The sequence below is a fragment of the Anopheles maculipalpis genome, chromosome X (genome assembly GCF_943734695.1).
Source record: "Anopheles maculipalpis chromosome X, idAnoMacuDA_375_x, whole genome shotgun sequence".
NCBI classification, from domain to species: domain Eukaryota; kingdom Metazoa; phylum Arthropoda; class Insecta; order Diptera; family Culicidae; genus Anopheles; species Anopheles maculipalpis.
Genome location: NC_064870.1, coordinates 9,007,221 through 9,022,971, shown reverse-complemented (window position 1 = coordinate 9,022,971; position 15,751 = coordinate 9,007,221). Strand labels below are relative to the sequence as shown.

Here is a 15,751-nt window from a genome sequence, read left to right as displayed (position 1 = left end):
AAGTTCGCAAAGGCGTTTAGGATCTCGCCTACTTGGGTCACCATTTATTGTGGACTTCCCCACAATGAGAAGGCCGACTCACTGGGTATAACAGGAGTTTAAGAAGGCGCATTTTACTCTCGGACCAATCGCGCCAAAAAAGGTTTCTTCGTTTTCCATACAGATGATGTCTCCACTAATGTCGAACTTTCTGCATCGAATGCTCATCTGCAGCGTATAGCTCTTGCTAAGACAAAATACTGTGACTAAGGTGACGGATCATCATCTGTGGTGCAGTGTAGAATGTGAAACCCTGCTTGTCGAGCGCAGTCGAACATATCTGCAGACCATAGAAGAGAAATGTTGGCTACCAGAGACCTCCGGTACATGAGGCCCGTTTACCGATCCGCCAACGACAACGATCTAGTCGTATGATTCTAATCCTTGCTCTCCTTTTCCCTCCATTCCTCTCTGTTGTAACTTGTGCTGTCTGTGTCTTCGTCTTCTTCTTGGCCTGCCCAGGAAACTCGGTCTAGGGCTGTAGTTCTCCAACCACGGCTGCTTTGACTACCTTTAGGGTATTAGAACCGTCAAACAGCTCAGCTAGCTCGTGGTTCGCCACACCTCCTGTTCCCACAAACTTCCTAAGACAGTCTTTAGCACCTGCCATTCGAAAATGGCGAGTGCATTGGCGTCTTCTTTCAGCATAGTTCAGGATGCGTACCCGTGTCTTTGGTGTCCAGTGAGTTTTTGGCGGATCCAGTCTGGTCGGGATGGAAATGTCACTGCAGGACAGCACTGGAGAACATTTTCGGCAGACATAGTCTTGTTTGTGGTGTGCATGAAATAATTGTTGTAGACATTTTTAACGCTCACTGTACATCCAAACTGTTTTGGATTTTAAAACCAGCATTGTTTTAAGTGGTTCAAAACGTACAATTGGCCAAAATAATAAAACCAACCAAATGCGCGGAAAACAAACACACTTGGAATCGTTTCGAAGAAATCTCGCACCCATTCCCCTTAAAAAAAAACAACAACAAAACCCATATGCGTTCCGCATGTGTCGCATGATTCGAGCGGAAAATTTTGTCATAAAACCTTCGACAGCTTTCCAATCGTTGGCCCAACGCGGGTGTCAAATTTATGGTTACGAGCACCAGCACCAGCACTCATCCCACTACAGCACCGACACACATACACACATGTACGCATGTACCGGCCATTCCGGCGAGTTGAATTTCATAAATTTATGAACTCTCCAATTTTATGAACTGAAAGCGGCCCCGATGCCGACCGTGGGCGGAAGCTCAACCCACCGCCGTCTAGGTTAAGCTGACGGACGAGGCCCGCAACCGCAGCACAATGCACGATCGGGTAACAGCGATCGGTGTGTGGGTGCGTGTGTTGGGAAAATTGAAACAGCTCCGAGAAAGCGCATCGCAAACGTGGGGCAGCGTAATGTGTTTCGGTGACAAAAAAAAAAAAGAAAAAGTTTCGCTCAGATACACACACACCAGAGGGGTGTTACATTTACAAAATCCAAAAAGAAAGCCAAACAACACACCCATACACGCGGCGGCACGGCTTACGGGCAAAAGTTTATTTTTGTGATTTTCGCCCAGCCCAGCACGCGTTGCCCAGTGTGCGAAAAGCAGCAACAGCAGCAACAAACTTACATACAGCGACAAACAGGCGAAGAAAAAACGATAGAAACCGAAAATCGCCAACGGTGTGTACTTGTGTAGTGGGTACGCGTGTTTTGCGAAAGCCGTTCGCAAAGCATTTCCCCCCCCCCCCCCCCGCGAAATCTTTCCCGCCCCTTTTCTTTCGAGCAGAGCGCACCGAATCGGTGCGAATTGCATTGGACGGGCTGAAGGCGGTGAGTGTATGATTAAGAAATAACATCCACCGACCGAAACACCGCGCCAAAGCAATCGGCCGACAGATTGAGCGATAATCTCCGAGCGTCCGTAACGGAGATTAGTGCTGCTTCGGTTCGCTATGTTATCTTTCGCTGCGTTACACATTGCACGGGGGAGGCCAATTCGTCGCAAAACGGATATCGTTTATCTTGCCATCCGCGCGGGCGGGTGGGAATCAAAGGAAGACGAAACAAACAAAAAAAATGCATGACAAAATAAACTGACGGCCTCCCACAACGGTTAGCGAAACATTTGCGCAACGGAGGGATAATTGCCATACGGTGTGGTACGGTCAGTGTGATGGAGGGCACGATTAAATAGGAAGTAAAACTGCTTAGGATTGATTATTGCAAATGAGTATTTATTTTCCAAATGAAAATGGAAAAAGGTTAAAATAGAAAAGACTACAATAAAAATTTTGTAAAATTTGCATTTATGTTAAGAATGTATCACAACGGAAAAAGATAAATGAATAAATGAATTAATAAACAAAAAAAATAAGTAAATTTGGAAAGAAAAACTAAAAGAACATCAGTAATTCAATAGATAAATCATGGAGAAAAGTTGCGGAAAGAATGCGCCTGCCCTGAGCTCAGTAAGTCAGCGAACAGTCATGTGTCATTAATTAAAAACGAGCGCAGAACTTGGAAGCTAATATTTTGTACTTTGAAATAGAACCAAATTCTAAAACATTCTACAGAGTTTTCAACGTGTTTACGAGGCTTTTTTCATTCGCTCCTCTTCCTTTAGACAACCTAAATTTAAGTCCATCTATTAATCACAGAGCAACAATCAAATTTCAATGCATAAGTTGAAGTCTCTCGAAAAACTTATTACTTTTTTGTCCCCTCGATATTGATCTCGGTGCTCACTTAGTCCATGGCATTCTGTTAGAAGGTGCTGTACTGTAACCTCTAGTCCACAGTATTTACCAATTCTCAGTCTAGACAACACTCTTTCATCGTTGTGGTTTGAAGGATCAGTCCAAGGTGCCACTGTCAGTTTGATTTTCTTGAGATGGCTCACAGGAGATGTGCTCCAAGTGTTTTGCCAACTTTTTTGTACCATCTGTTTGAACCAGTCCGATGAATCGGCTCTTGGGAGGGCACCATCTACCTGCTCAACCTTCTCCAGCGCCTACAACTAACTAGCGCTATCAGTAAAGATAACGTTAGGTCTCTCCGGTACAGTGGTTTCTTCTGCTGCTATTGCGATAGCGATAGCTTCTGCTGAAAATTTGGAAGTATTGTCAGGTAGCTTAATGCTACAACCTACCTCGGAGGATGTAATTCCACAACAGAGGCAGGAGTGGTGTTCTACTGACCCATCTGTTTTGCCCGGTGAGTGTTATTCGTGCTATGCTGACGACATTAAAATCTTTTATCCTGTCTTCTCTTTCAACGTTTGCTCTGGCCTTCAAAAAATCGTTAATCGTTTCTCTTCATTGTGTGACGTCAATATCTGAGTCCTAGTAAATAAAAAATCCTCTCGCTTACTCGTTCTCTTACTTTTTATCCCTATTCTATCGACCAGATCTCTCTCAAACGAGCCTCGAGGATGCTGGTTTCACCTTCACCAACCAAATATCGACACCTTTGTTACCAGAGCTCGTAAAATGCTTCTAGTTCTGAGGCGCAACAACTCTAAACCCACTTGCTTTATGATAGTATCAGTAGCGAATCTAAAGGTGGGCTGAGTAGACAGTCGTCTAGGGTCCCCAATACTAGCTTGGTACAAGAGGTCTAGTAAAAGGGTCTCCGCGTTAGCAGCCTTGCAGTTATAGCTTCGTTGTGAGAGACTCGTATGCGTTAAGGGGCTCTTCATAAGACAAAGAGACCCCCCTTCCTCCGATCAGCCCTTACTGATAAGGATATGGCATAGTCATAGAGCCCCTAACATCCAAGCCGCCTAGGGTCCAAAGACCCTAGGCAGAGAGTGCAAAGATCGTTCACAGGGTTTACTGTCCACAAACCGCCTATCCATACGCCCAACTATTTAGATCCTATCTAGCTTAGAAGGCGTAAGGCAAGCTGTGTAAATATACTGAAATTGAAAATGAAATTGAATTCTTCATTTCTTCTTACAAATACGGCAGCTTGGAATTCCATTTTGGATATTCTTTTAACTATGCCATACATTATGTTTTTTCTGCACATAACCAATTATTGATATTAAGTTGATCATCTGTAGCTGATCATACAATCTTTTTCCTCTTGTCTTCAAAAAGACTTTCCCCGTTAGTTATTTTAAACTTTTCCCACTACAACCACCACCAGCCAGTGAACAAAAATCCATAGAGACTGTTTATCACACGTGCAAAGATTATTTTCTCTTTCTCTCTCTTTCTCCCTTTCGCTTTATCCCCCTCAATCCTTCCTCTTTAGCAGGAAATCAAAATAAACAAAGTTCAGAGCCCAAACTCGGAAGTATAATCGAGCGGAAAGTGTAAGAAACGTGGCAACAGTTTACAAAACGCTCCAACGAGGTGTGGGGGAGGGAGATGAAAAAGAAGGAAAAGAGATCTCAACAACAAAAAAAACAAGGAAGGAAATAAATTCAATAAAACCCGAAACAATTTTCAAACACAAATGGCGTGTACAATTTTCCAGCACCATTCCGATAGGAAACGGTGACCCTTTGCCCTTTTTTTTTTTTTTGGGTCTTGGTTCTTCTTTTGTCAATAGATTTCTTTGGCTCTTGTTACCCTTAACCACCTCTCTCCATCACCCAGCCTCCTCCACTACCACCACCCCATCGTTCCTTTTAACAGCAATTCGCAATCCCGGGAAACAAAAGGATGCGGTTTAATGACCGTGCGTTGTTACAGTTAGTTGATGGAAGCCCACAAGCATATACCCAACTGGCAACTGTTCCAAGAATTAATGCCATTGTCGTGGGTGAAAGCGAAACCAGCGAGAAAAGCGTAGCGTCAAAGAAAGCCCAAATCAAGCCCCGTTTGTTCGTTAACACTTGCTACACGCTGGCGTGAGAGATTCTTAAATAAAGCATAACAGAAATGCACGGCGAGAAAGGAAGGATACCGCAAGATTACCCCTCCCGCCCCGTTTAGCGAGTCGTAAGGAAAATCGCACGCAAATGGGGTAGAGAGTTTAAGATGGTCCTCGTATTTTGTTGATTATTTATAACGCTGCTTACTTTTTTCCCGGTGCTGACTTTTTTCTCTCTTTTCATAGTTTTTCCTACATTTTATGCCGTGTGATGTGGCCGATGATAAGGGGGTGGTTTAAATTTCAAACGAAAGTGGATGAACGATAAGAAAAAAGGGGTAAGTTTATATTAGTTTTTCACTCAACTTTTTGTTTTGTTTTATCAAACAGGTTTCTGTATCAATAATGGCAAATATTTCAAAAAATAAAAGTTAAAGAGGAGTGAAAAACAGGAAAAATAAGAGGTGCAAAAGGAGGGTTTTTCCGTGAAAAATTTAATTTATTATTTTTTCCCCCCATTTCTCAGCTCTTAAGTGCACTAATGAGAAGAAAATACAAAAATCTGTTTCAATATTTTCTTCTTAATAACAGCACAAAACTACTAAACTCAACCCCTATTACACACCCTTATTACTTTCATGAAGCCCTTTTCGCTATTGATCCCAAAAAGGTGTCAACATTGACACCACGCATTTTTCAACAAATGATTTTATTTTACGCTCCCCAGTTTTTAATGACCATCTCTTGCCCAACTAGCAAACAACCCAAAATATTTCTCGTAGCAGCAACAACAAAGAAAAAAAAAAGCACACCACACACCCTCAGCTCAATGTCAAAGTAATGGTCGTCACCTCAGGCACGTACAGTGCTCATGGTGGGTGGGTGAGCCAAAATGGTGACAAATTAACGGTTACTAAATATATCAATTTCGCGCCAGTGGCTAGGGCAACACAAATCAAGTATATCTGCAGCGTAGCGTGATGGTGTGAGTGAGTGAAAGAAATAGAGAGTGAGAGTGAGAGCGGGAGAGAATAAAATGGAGATGGATGATGATGAAAAGTACGCGAGAGCGTTCATGTTTGTAGCATTGTTGCATTGCATGCAGTTCTTGGGGAAAAGAAAGAAAGATTTTTGTCTCAGTATATTAAATCGCTATTTTGATTTTTTGTTTCAAATCTTATACAGCCAACAAACCCATTTCCTCCAATGAAAATGAATTTTCAAGCACCGACCACACCATTATTTATTATTCGGTGTTGTTTTTTATTTTCTCTCCCCAGTAAACCACAATTTCCCCCAAGTACGATCGCATTGAGCGTCTTTGAAGTGGCGGAAAAAAAGGAAACCCAAAACCCCCTCCCCCCGATGCAGCTGCACGAGATGAACCGTCGCAAACGGATGACTGGTTCGTCTAATTTGCTTCCCGTCAACAAATTGAGTCCGGTTCAACCGTTTGAGGGTGTGTGTTTTTTTTTCCTGCCTTGCTTTCGTATTTGTACAAACATTTAATGCTTGTTTGTGTTACACTCTTCTCTGGGGTTGCAACTTACAGGAAGAAATGAGGTGCACATGTTTACAATTGCATCGTCGAAACGCTCTCTGCATCCCTTCAATTAGCAGTGCAGCACTTCGACCGGGGACTTTGCACCGGCGTGCAAAAATGTTACCAAATAAATCCCCCACTCGGGGATCTGTATGACTGGGGACGGGCAACTATAGAAAAACAATTTAAAAAAAAAACAACCTCCCCCTTGTCGAGGCGCCATCGATTAAAAACGTGTCGAAGTGTTTCACCCTTCACGGGGAAAGATAAATTGGGAAGTGACACTTTGTACGCTGTTTCAACGATCAACTCTGACTAACTTGCGCGATACCGTTTGTGTATTAGTGGTTGTAAAACTGGCTCTGAAGGTTATCTTCCGCGTGTTTTATGAAAAGCACCAGGCGCCTCCATTAGAAAATCGATAAAATCAATTTTCAATCACATGCTCGACGACCATTCTAATTTAAACGAATATGAGCTGCTTAATGAACCCATTTGAAGTCATTCTTCACAACAAACAACACTATCCTAAAATGCGAATAGTTTTGCTGTCGCGCACAATTCGTTTCGACATGTTGACTGGCAACTGCCCGTACCAGAGTACGCGTGTCGGGCTGTAATTACAGCCCTTTGTTCGGTTGTCTTTGGCAATCTGCCCTGAAACCTAGAGGAAGGGTTTTTTAGGGGGGGATGGGGGGGGGGGGGTGGTTTCGAGTGATCTGTACAAAACTAGCCCCTGCCCGCCTCCTCTCCTTTGCTGTCAGGAACGCTCGGACGTTCAAGTTATGCATCTCAACAAATGTCCGCCTGTATGCATCACACCCCAAAAGTCAATGCGGCGTGTGCCCCAGCTGCACCACGCACATGCACAGCTTTCGAAGGTCTAGTAGATAGGCAGGAGGGGAGAGCGAGCCGGATGGGACATGAAAACCCGAAAAACCCAAACAAAGACGGACGTGCTATGGGCCCCAAAACCCTGTGTCACACCCTCGCACACGTTCGGCTTGTCTCGCGGGAGGAAAACGCATGCTGTGTGTCGCAATGCGCAATGACGTCACGACCGTTCGTGCGTTCGGGGCCATAAGCCCCCGCTCCGCGTTTAAAATTGCGGGGCGGGCGTAGCGTGAGACAGCAAGTAGGTGCGCGTGAGCGAGACGAGCAAACGGCATAGGCAATCGTTGTAGTCAGTGGCTGATTTGGGAAGGGTGTTCGGGATAAGTTCGGCTTTTGCTGCTCGTGCACAGTGAGCGAATCGTTGGTGCGCTGTGTCGGCGAAACGTTGCGCTCACTGTTTCCCAGACAATGGGATGGAAGTAACCTGTATGATTGTTCCTTCGCATCAGCAGATTGTATTGGGGATCTGTTTTGGAGGCTATGTTAAGCATCATTTTTAAGATATTTGAATTATTGTATCTTGGCTATAAGAAGCATTACGGTTGATGCAATATGAAAAAAAAATACTTTGACGCCCTTTTTATTTGGACATCAAATCAAGCAGCTCCCTCTATATTGAACTCTACAATACGGTACGTTATAATTTATTTTTTTTGAAACCATTTAAGGGTTTTTTTTTTTTTGAAGCAGAAAAGCCTTATTACCACCAAGATTTCAAGCTAAAAAATATGATCCTCAATGCACCAAATAATCGTGCACTGCAGACATTCTATCGACCTCTGGCGGCTTATCGCCAACGCAAAAACATCCTTTCTAACTGCTAGCGCCATCTGTGGTCAATCGTCTCCAACCAACTGCTCGACTGCCCGAAACTTGCACTCTGGCGGGAAAAGCATAGGCACGTACCGGTTGGGGTAAAAAGCACCATCGCCGCAGACGGCACCGGAAACCGAAAGTGACCGGTGCCGAAGCTTACGTTTCGCATCGCAACACCGCATTGCAGATGAGCCACGGTGAGATTTTCGTGGCGGATCAGCTCGGATACCCGCTAGTTCGTACCGAACCCGTCAGGAAAGCGCTTTGCAGTTTTGAACGTAATGTAACAAAACGGACACATGAACGGTTGTCGCTTAGCGTGAAGACTAGACGCGTTAGGTTAGCGGAGAGCTGAACGAAGTTTGATTTAAGCCACGAAAAAATGCGCTTAATTAAAACTTTTTTTAATTTAATTACGGAGAGCTTGAATTAAAGCATGTGTTTCCAAAAAATATATAATTTTGAAAATCTGAGATTATCCTTAAATTTCCCTTTTTCTTATATAATTATTTATTTTAAGTTTGACGGCTTGTGCCGCATTTTCAAAACTTATTCTTCTTTTTTTCTTCATATTCTTACTGGTAGTCTTATTTTTCGTAAGCTTTACTACCGCGAGAACTCTCAAACTCTCCGCCTGCCATTTCTGGCTTCGTTGAATTGATGTTACCCAAAGCTGAAAATTCTGTAAAAATACGACAGCAAATGGTTTTATGTACAGCGACAGAGACGATACTTCGGACGTCCACCAATTTACAAAAAATGTTCGAGTATGCGGGCATTGTATAGCATAGGCTTTCACTCATGGCTTCAGGCAGTTTTCTCACTTAAACACATAGTCAACAAATTACAGAAAGACAGAACTTGAATTTAAACGGTTTAAACGATTTTATACGTTAAATAATTTGAGGAATTAGAAAGCAAAAACTGGAACGCTGCCTAATCTATGCCTAAACTCCGAAACATTAATGACAAAGGTGAGACAGCTGCACAGATTTTCAGACGGCTGGATCGAAGATCAAATCCTATCCGAACCATTCTCCCGTGTTGCGGACTGACTGCCCAGCTGCGTGATATTAGCAATTCCAGTATTCCAGGTCATGAAGCCAAATAGAAATTTCCTGACCAAGTTTCGTAGTTACCAATGGAATGTTTCAAAACAAAAGACAATAAATTAAGACTGTGTTCGCTCAAATAAAAAAAAAATTACTTATTTTTATCAAAATTCTCAAATTTTTGAGAATTTCCATCGAAGCTTGATTTATTAAATGATATTGCATCAATATCAATGCAAAGGTGATAATAATATAAAAACCAATAATAGAAGCAATTTATTAAAAAAAACTGAAAAACAAAAAACATTCAAAGAAATTCAATTCGACGGCTGCTTTCAAAAAATATTGTACTTACTTTTCCCAGCTTGAATAGTCTTTCGAAAGAGCCAAAATATTCGAAGCAAAGCATCGGTGGGAAACTACAAAAGCCGGCAAAAAGCCATAAATCCCATTTTTATTCCCCCATTCCAGCGGGCAAGTCAAAAACATTGCACCAAACAAATTCAATGCAGTGGGAGAACGAAATACCCGCCCATAATGAAATATTTACCTGTACGGTGAAAACAAAAGCACACACACAAGCACACAAAACTCCCGGTGGAGCATTATTTTCATCTCAGCTGTTTGCACTCGCGGCAAAACTCCACCAGGTGCAGCTGATGCACATTGCGGACAGCCACTGGCAAGCAGCAGCATGTTCAACAACAGCAACAGCAACAAACGCTTCAATTGCTCTAAGCGGCTTGGTGATGATTTGGAGCACATAGCAGCAGCAGCAGCCACATCACCACCATCGCCAGACCATCTGTCGGCACCGGAAAACCTTTCGCACACTGCAACTGGAGACAAATATCGAAAAACCACACCAACGCTATGAACCAACCAGTTAGGGCTGGATGATGCTGTACGCGATAAGAGCGGATGACTGGGGGGTTGAAAAAAAAAACGGAATTGGTCAAAACAATGACCACTCTAGCACCGACCTACAAATGGCACGAACGTGACAACTGGCAGCTAGCCTGTTTTACCCCCGGTTTTATTGTTTTTCTTCTCTCTCTCTCTCTCTCTCTTTCTCTTTTCGCCACGAATAAAAACCACCAACACCGCAAATATGGCGCTGGTGCCTTTTTCGAGTTGTTGCGGGTGGTTTTTGCTATTGTTGACGCTTTTAGACGCTGTTAGTGAACCTTTTCCGAGGGTGGGATGGAGGACTGGTCAGTAATCGACCCCTGAAAACGGGTTGGCAGGAAATGTCTTCAAACGGCATTCTCGCTGCATCACATGGAGGCGCCTGGTATGCCACGGCTAGAGGTGTGGTTTTGTGTATGTGTGTGTGTGTGTGTAGAACGTAGAATGGTTGGATGTTTCTGTTTTACACCTCCCTGCGGGGTATGACTTCAAACATTCTTCTAGCAGCATCTTCACAATTTAAGGTACGGTATCAATCTGCACCCTGGAAATCGTGTCCTTTTTCGCTTAAAGGATGCACAATGGGACATTCTTTGTAGGATATAATGGCCGTTTAAGATTGTTTTGCCATAAAAATATATACAATCTTTATAAACAACTCTTATTCTTCTTGGCTTAGCGACCTGTAAGCTGATACCACGTAGTTGGATAGCCAGTCCTCACTACGGGATGGACGGTCCTGATGTGGGATGTGAACCCCGGTCTTGCCGTTTGAAGACCGGTGCCGCTGTCGCCTATACCACCGGGCTGCTCCTACAACAACTCCAAAAAACCCTAAACCTATTATTAAGCAGTAACTAATGAATACAGAGGCCTTTGTTCTGTACACATAAATGGCGCCACTGGAATTAAAATCTATGTAGAGGTCAGAATCACTTCTGGACCGTTCCTCCGTAGCGAGGACTGACCATCTAACTACACGTTATCTATTGAGAGAGCCTGTAATTGCACACCGAGAACTCTCGAGGATTTTAAAGCATTATAACTACCCAACTCCTGTGCTCTTCCATCTGATTTTATTGACGTAAATAATCCAAAGTTATGGGGGCGACCCGGTGGTGTATTCGCTAGCGGCATCGGTCTTCAAACGGCAAGACCTGAGTTCAAATCCCATCCGGACCATTCCTCCGCAGTAAGGAATGACTTTTCTACTACGTGATATCGAAGAGTCAGAGCCAAGCCAAGAAGAAGAAACCATAGTTATGATAGTGTAGTCCTATGTACAAGTGTCAAGATTTTAATGACAATGTATGTCCGATCCTGCCGAACGTCTATCGGCTCAATCTTCATGTAAGTCCCATATATTCTAGGAGTTTAAATAGCTTCGAAACCATCCATAAATTTATTGTTAAAAAGCCTTCATTTTGACAGGTATAATTTAAGCTTGATTATCTGGAGCTAGAAATTGTCTGAACTACACAGGACAGACTAACGTCTGTCATTCCTTTAGCAACTCAAACAATAAATCTGAAGAACGATGGTTTTTGTGTGTGCCTTGCATAGATTAAGGGATGTCAAATAAATGTTGAATCAAAGTACAAATACAAATGATGCAGCCGTTTGCAAATAGGAGATCCAAACAAAACAACAATACAGGTCCAGTACTTACATGTTGAGGGCTCGATCGTTGGAACCGCTCTGGCTTTGGGTGTTGTCGTGACGACGCTCCTTGTGCACGATCCCCATCAGCTTCATCCATGGGTTGTTCTGGGACCCGTGGCCCATCCCACCGCTCTGCCACATCGTCATCTTGGTGTCTTGGTGCCGCTAGCGCCTTCCCCACACACCCCGCCTTGTTCCGGGGGTGCGTTCGCTAAACGAAGCAGTGAGCGCCCACTCGGTGTTTCGGGGGGCGATGTTGCTCCGGAAATAATTTTGATCGCGTGGAATCTCCCAACTCGCCAAATCGGTCTTATCCTATCCTTATTCCCGTTTTGTGACACTGACACTATATTTCAGCACAAAGTCCACATTGCCACGATCGGTTGAGTCGAGCGATCGAAAAAGGACACGCGGGAAAAAAAACACACTCTTCAACTACGCAAACATCGAAAACTCCGAACGCAAACCCGGAAACGGAAACAAAAAATGCGAAACACACACACACACGAACACTCTTTCGTGCACTCAATCACACGGCCAGCTTGACAGCCTTCACACCTGGGGCATCCTGCCCACCCGCTCGGGTCCGCTGACCCAAAACCAAACACAGGCGCGCACGCCCGCGCCGCTCGCTCTCACTACCAACACAAACACGTCAAACGCGCGCGGCAGCTACCGAATGGACGGAATGGACGGAAGGTGATGCACCACGCACGCACACCATCACACTCGCCTGCTCTATCGCCAGCGGTTGATCGTTGCCATCGTTGCGATCGTCGCCATTGCTGCCGCTGTTACAACCATCGTCGTGCCGGTCGTGTTGCCTCCATTCGTTAGAAAGAAAACAAACTAAAACGGATCGCACACTATCTAAGTAGAAACCGCAGTTAGTAACTCAAAACGGACGCCGCTTGCCCACAAACAACCATCAACAATCAACAAACGACAACGAACAAACGGAAACAGCAAAACAATAACAAAAGACCGGGACGGGTGTTGATGCTTCGCTGCACGTCTGCTACACGGTGCGGTTCGGTTTTGGCTTCGGTGGCGTAGGTTGTGGCAGGCTATCCGTGCGGTTTGCCCATTGTTCACTACTGTCACTAACACACACTCTCAAACCACCCCCGCGCACACACACACCACTTCACACACTTTCACTTGCAATGTTTCTGATGCTTCTGGGGCTGTTGCTGCTGCTGCATCTTCGTTAACTTTACACCGGGGGAAGAAGAAAAAAAAGAAACCAAAAGCAATCAACATCACGATGCCAAGGATGTGCAGGTGTAATGCTGGACATAATTCATGAAGACACGAAGGTCCTGCTTTGTCTTCTTTACTCGTTTGAGGTAATGATGATCAACGATGCAGGTAGCTCTTGGGAAACTAGAGCGATGAGTTGAGCGAAGTGTTTTTGTTTTGCAGCAATCGAATTAAATTATTTTACGTTTTATGCGAGTCCCAACTGAACAGCAGCTGCTGAGTTCTTGGCTTCTAGTCCTAGTTGGTCTAGCGAGAATGTGCGAAAAGCTGTTACCTCTCCAAAAACCCTCCCCGAAGACTTGTTTGCTTGAAGAAAAAAAACTACACTCGTCCCCAGCAAGCTCAAACTGGATGTGAACTGGCAGGCTTGTCTTATCTGACAGGCTTAAACTAGGTTTAGGATTTGTGCCGTGCACGAAGAACGCTAATGGATAGACTTCCGAGTGCTGAAGACAACCTCCATTACACCTGCCAGCAGACAAAACAAGCGATGTTATCGTTTGCTTATCAGGCGTGTCATTCTTCAACTCTAACACAGTTGGCTCCACAAGCACTCCACAAGCACATCAGCCTCACCGCTCTCACCTTGCACAGAACCCACACAAAATGGTGCTAATTCTTCTTCCGGTTGATTGAGTTTCGGAGCGCAACGATGCGGGTTGATTGGTGTGCAGCGGTAGCGATGAACAAAACGCGCGCGAGATTCAGCCGATTCAGGTTGCTTGGTGTGTATGTCGGTGCACTTCCGGTTCCGTACAATAAGCGCACTGCACTGATGTCGATGGCGGATGGGCCAGATTAACCAGCACCGGATGTTTTTGGCAAACTGTCCACGTCCAGGACACATGCATCTCCTGTCACGGGACGACAGCTTTCGCAGATAGGCTGGTCACTCTGGCCAGCGTAGGTTGTAACGGTAGTTTTTGTGGCGCTCACTAGCTCTCGCTCTCTATTTCCTGGCTACTCTCTCACTCTCTCCCTCTCTCTCTCTCTCTCTTTCTCTCTCAAACACGTACAAACACACACACACACTATCGCCTCGTTGTTCTGTTGCTTCAACCCAGATTGAAGGGACACAGGCAAATGGCCACTTGATGAACATTATTTCCTCGCAGCGATCCTCCCGCCACCTCGTTACCGTTTCCCGGCCCATTTTAGCTATGAATTTACGAAGAGGCAACAATTATTCCATTTCAATCAACGCTACTAGTGAAACTGTTTGCCAATCAAACACACACACACACACACAAGAGGAGATATAGGACCGCGGCGATGGTAATTATTGTCCAACTGGTTGCACTTGATCCAACCACGGCCTGGTGCGGCATGTACTGTTTGACTCACAGATACGTGCCACTAACCGCAAACATTCTCAACTACCATCGTCACTGCCAGGCTCCATTCCATCCGGGTCCTATGATCGCTTCACAGTTCCCGAGTGCCCGAATGCTCTCAATGCTCAGAAAGCTTTTTTGCACGTCTAAACAAACAAAAAAGCCTTAAACAACTCTCAACAAGGCATCGTAGAATTAAGCTTCTAGCAAGTGAAACGTTTTATACCGAATGATTCAAAGGGGAAAACAGGCAAAAAAAATCCCTTTTCTTAGTGACCATAAACATCAAAGGTGTAAAATTTTGATTTTCGACCGTTACATCTTCGGAAATGAAAACACTCACAGCAACAAAAAATAAACATAAATTAATAATGCTTGCTATAAATATGCACCGGCAGAGCAACGCTGACGACATGGGCTCCGTTTCACGCAATAAGCTTGCTCGAAAGCAACTCGCACTCTCTCTTTCTAATGCACAATTTTTTAATATTTTAATAGCTGACCATTTATTGAAACCAGGAACCTCAAATCAGCGTGTGAAGATGATCAGGCAGAAAATAAAACAAGAGGGAGAGAGCAAAATAAATAAAAAGACACACCAGCACGCCAACTTATTTATAGCTCCAAAAATGATAATAAATTTAGCCAGCCGCTAAGACAACTGACATGATGGGGCGTTGAGTGTGTGTGAGAGAGAAAAGAAATAAAAATGCGACAAACTGTCCTACGCAATCGAAAGTGGAATTGATACATTCACTCATTCGAAAATGATACGTGCGTGCGTATGCGTGTTTGTGTATGACAAACACCAAATCCCAAAATTCTAACAGCAACAGCAGCTCTTCTAATGATGATAAATCGTTTACTAGGCACCGCTACAACCGCAAACAAAATAGCATTCGGGGCACGAGACCACACGCCTCCCCTTATTGAACACACACACACATCGATGAGGGCTATCGGTGGCCGGTCGGATACATGTGGGATACATTTTATTTGACAGCTCGTGCCAACGAGCACGCACTTGATCGGTTTCTTATACGAAACGCGATTACACATACACTTTACCGGCACAATTTAATGGTTCAACTCGTCTCGTGAGCAACCTGTCAGAATTTCGAATTTTGAATCGCGCCTCGTTTGTTGTGATGTTTCTACGCGTTTCACGATCATTCCTCACATGCAACAATCACTTTAGAAGCCCGTCAAGCCAAAGAAAATCGGAAACCGGAAAGCACAATCAAACACACAATAAACACTGGTTCGAAAAGGGGTTTTTTTGTTTTGTTTCCATTTTACCATTGTTCTAGTTGCTTTACACGTTCCACTGCTTTCCGCTGTGTCTTCAGCTGTGCTGGGAAAAACCGAAGAGAGAGAGAGAGAGAGAGAGAGAGAGAAGGAAAGAGAATGAAGAAACACATTTAAT

At 44.2% G+C, this 15,751-nt stretch overlaps 2 protein-coding genes across 5 annotated transcripts in view; both read right to left on the bottom strand.

Annotated features, from left to right (window-relative positions):
* LOC126568426 (potassium voltage-gated channel protein Shaker) overlaps positions 1-15,751 on the bottom strand; it is a 416,918-nt gene that overhangs the window by 124,204 nt on the left and 276,963 nt on the right. The window contains exon 1 of one of the 4 annotated variants that reach the window (XM_050224926.1): positions 11,736-11,878. The exons of the other annotated variants lie outside the window; for them this stretch is intronic. Coding sequence (XP_050080883.1) covers positions 11,736-11,875 — 140 coding nt within the window. The 5' untranslated portion in view covers positions 11,876-11,878. Of the gene's footprint in view, positions 1-11,735; positions 11,879-15,751 lie in introns of those variants that run through there. 4 annotated transcript variants of the gene reach the window in all.
* Positions 1-15,751, bottom strand: part of LOC126563177 (synaptic vesicle glycoprotein 2B) — a 383,950-nt gene that overhangs the window by 318,076 nt on the left and 50,123 nt on the right. The gene's annotated exons all lie outside the window — the stretch shown is intronic.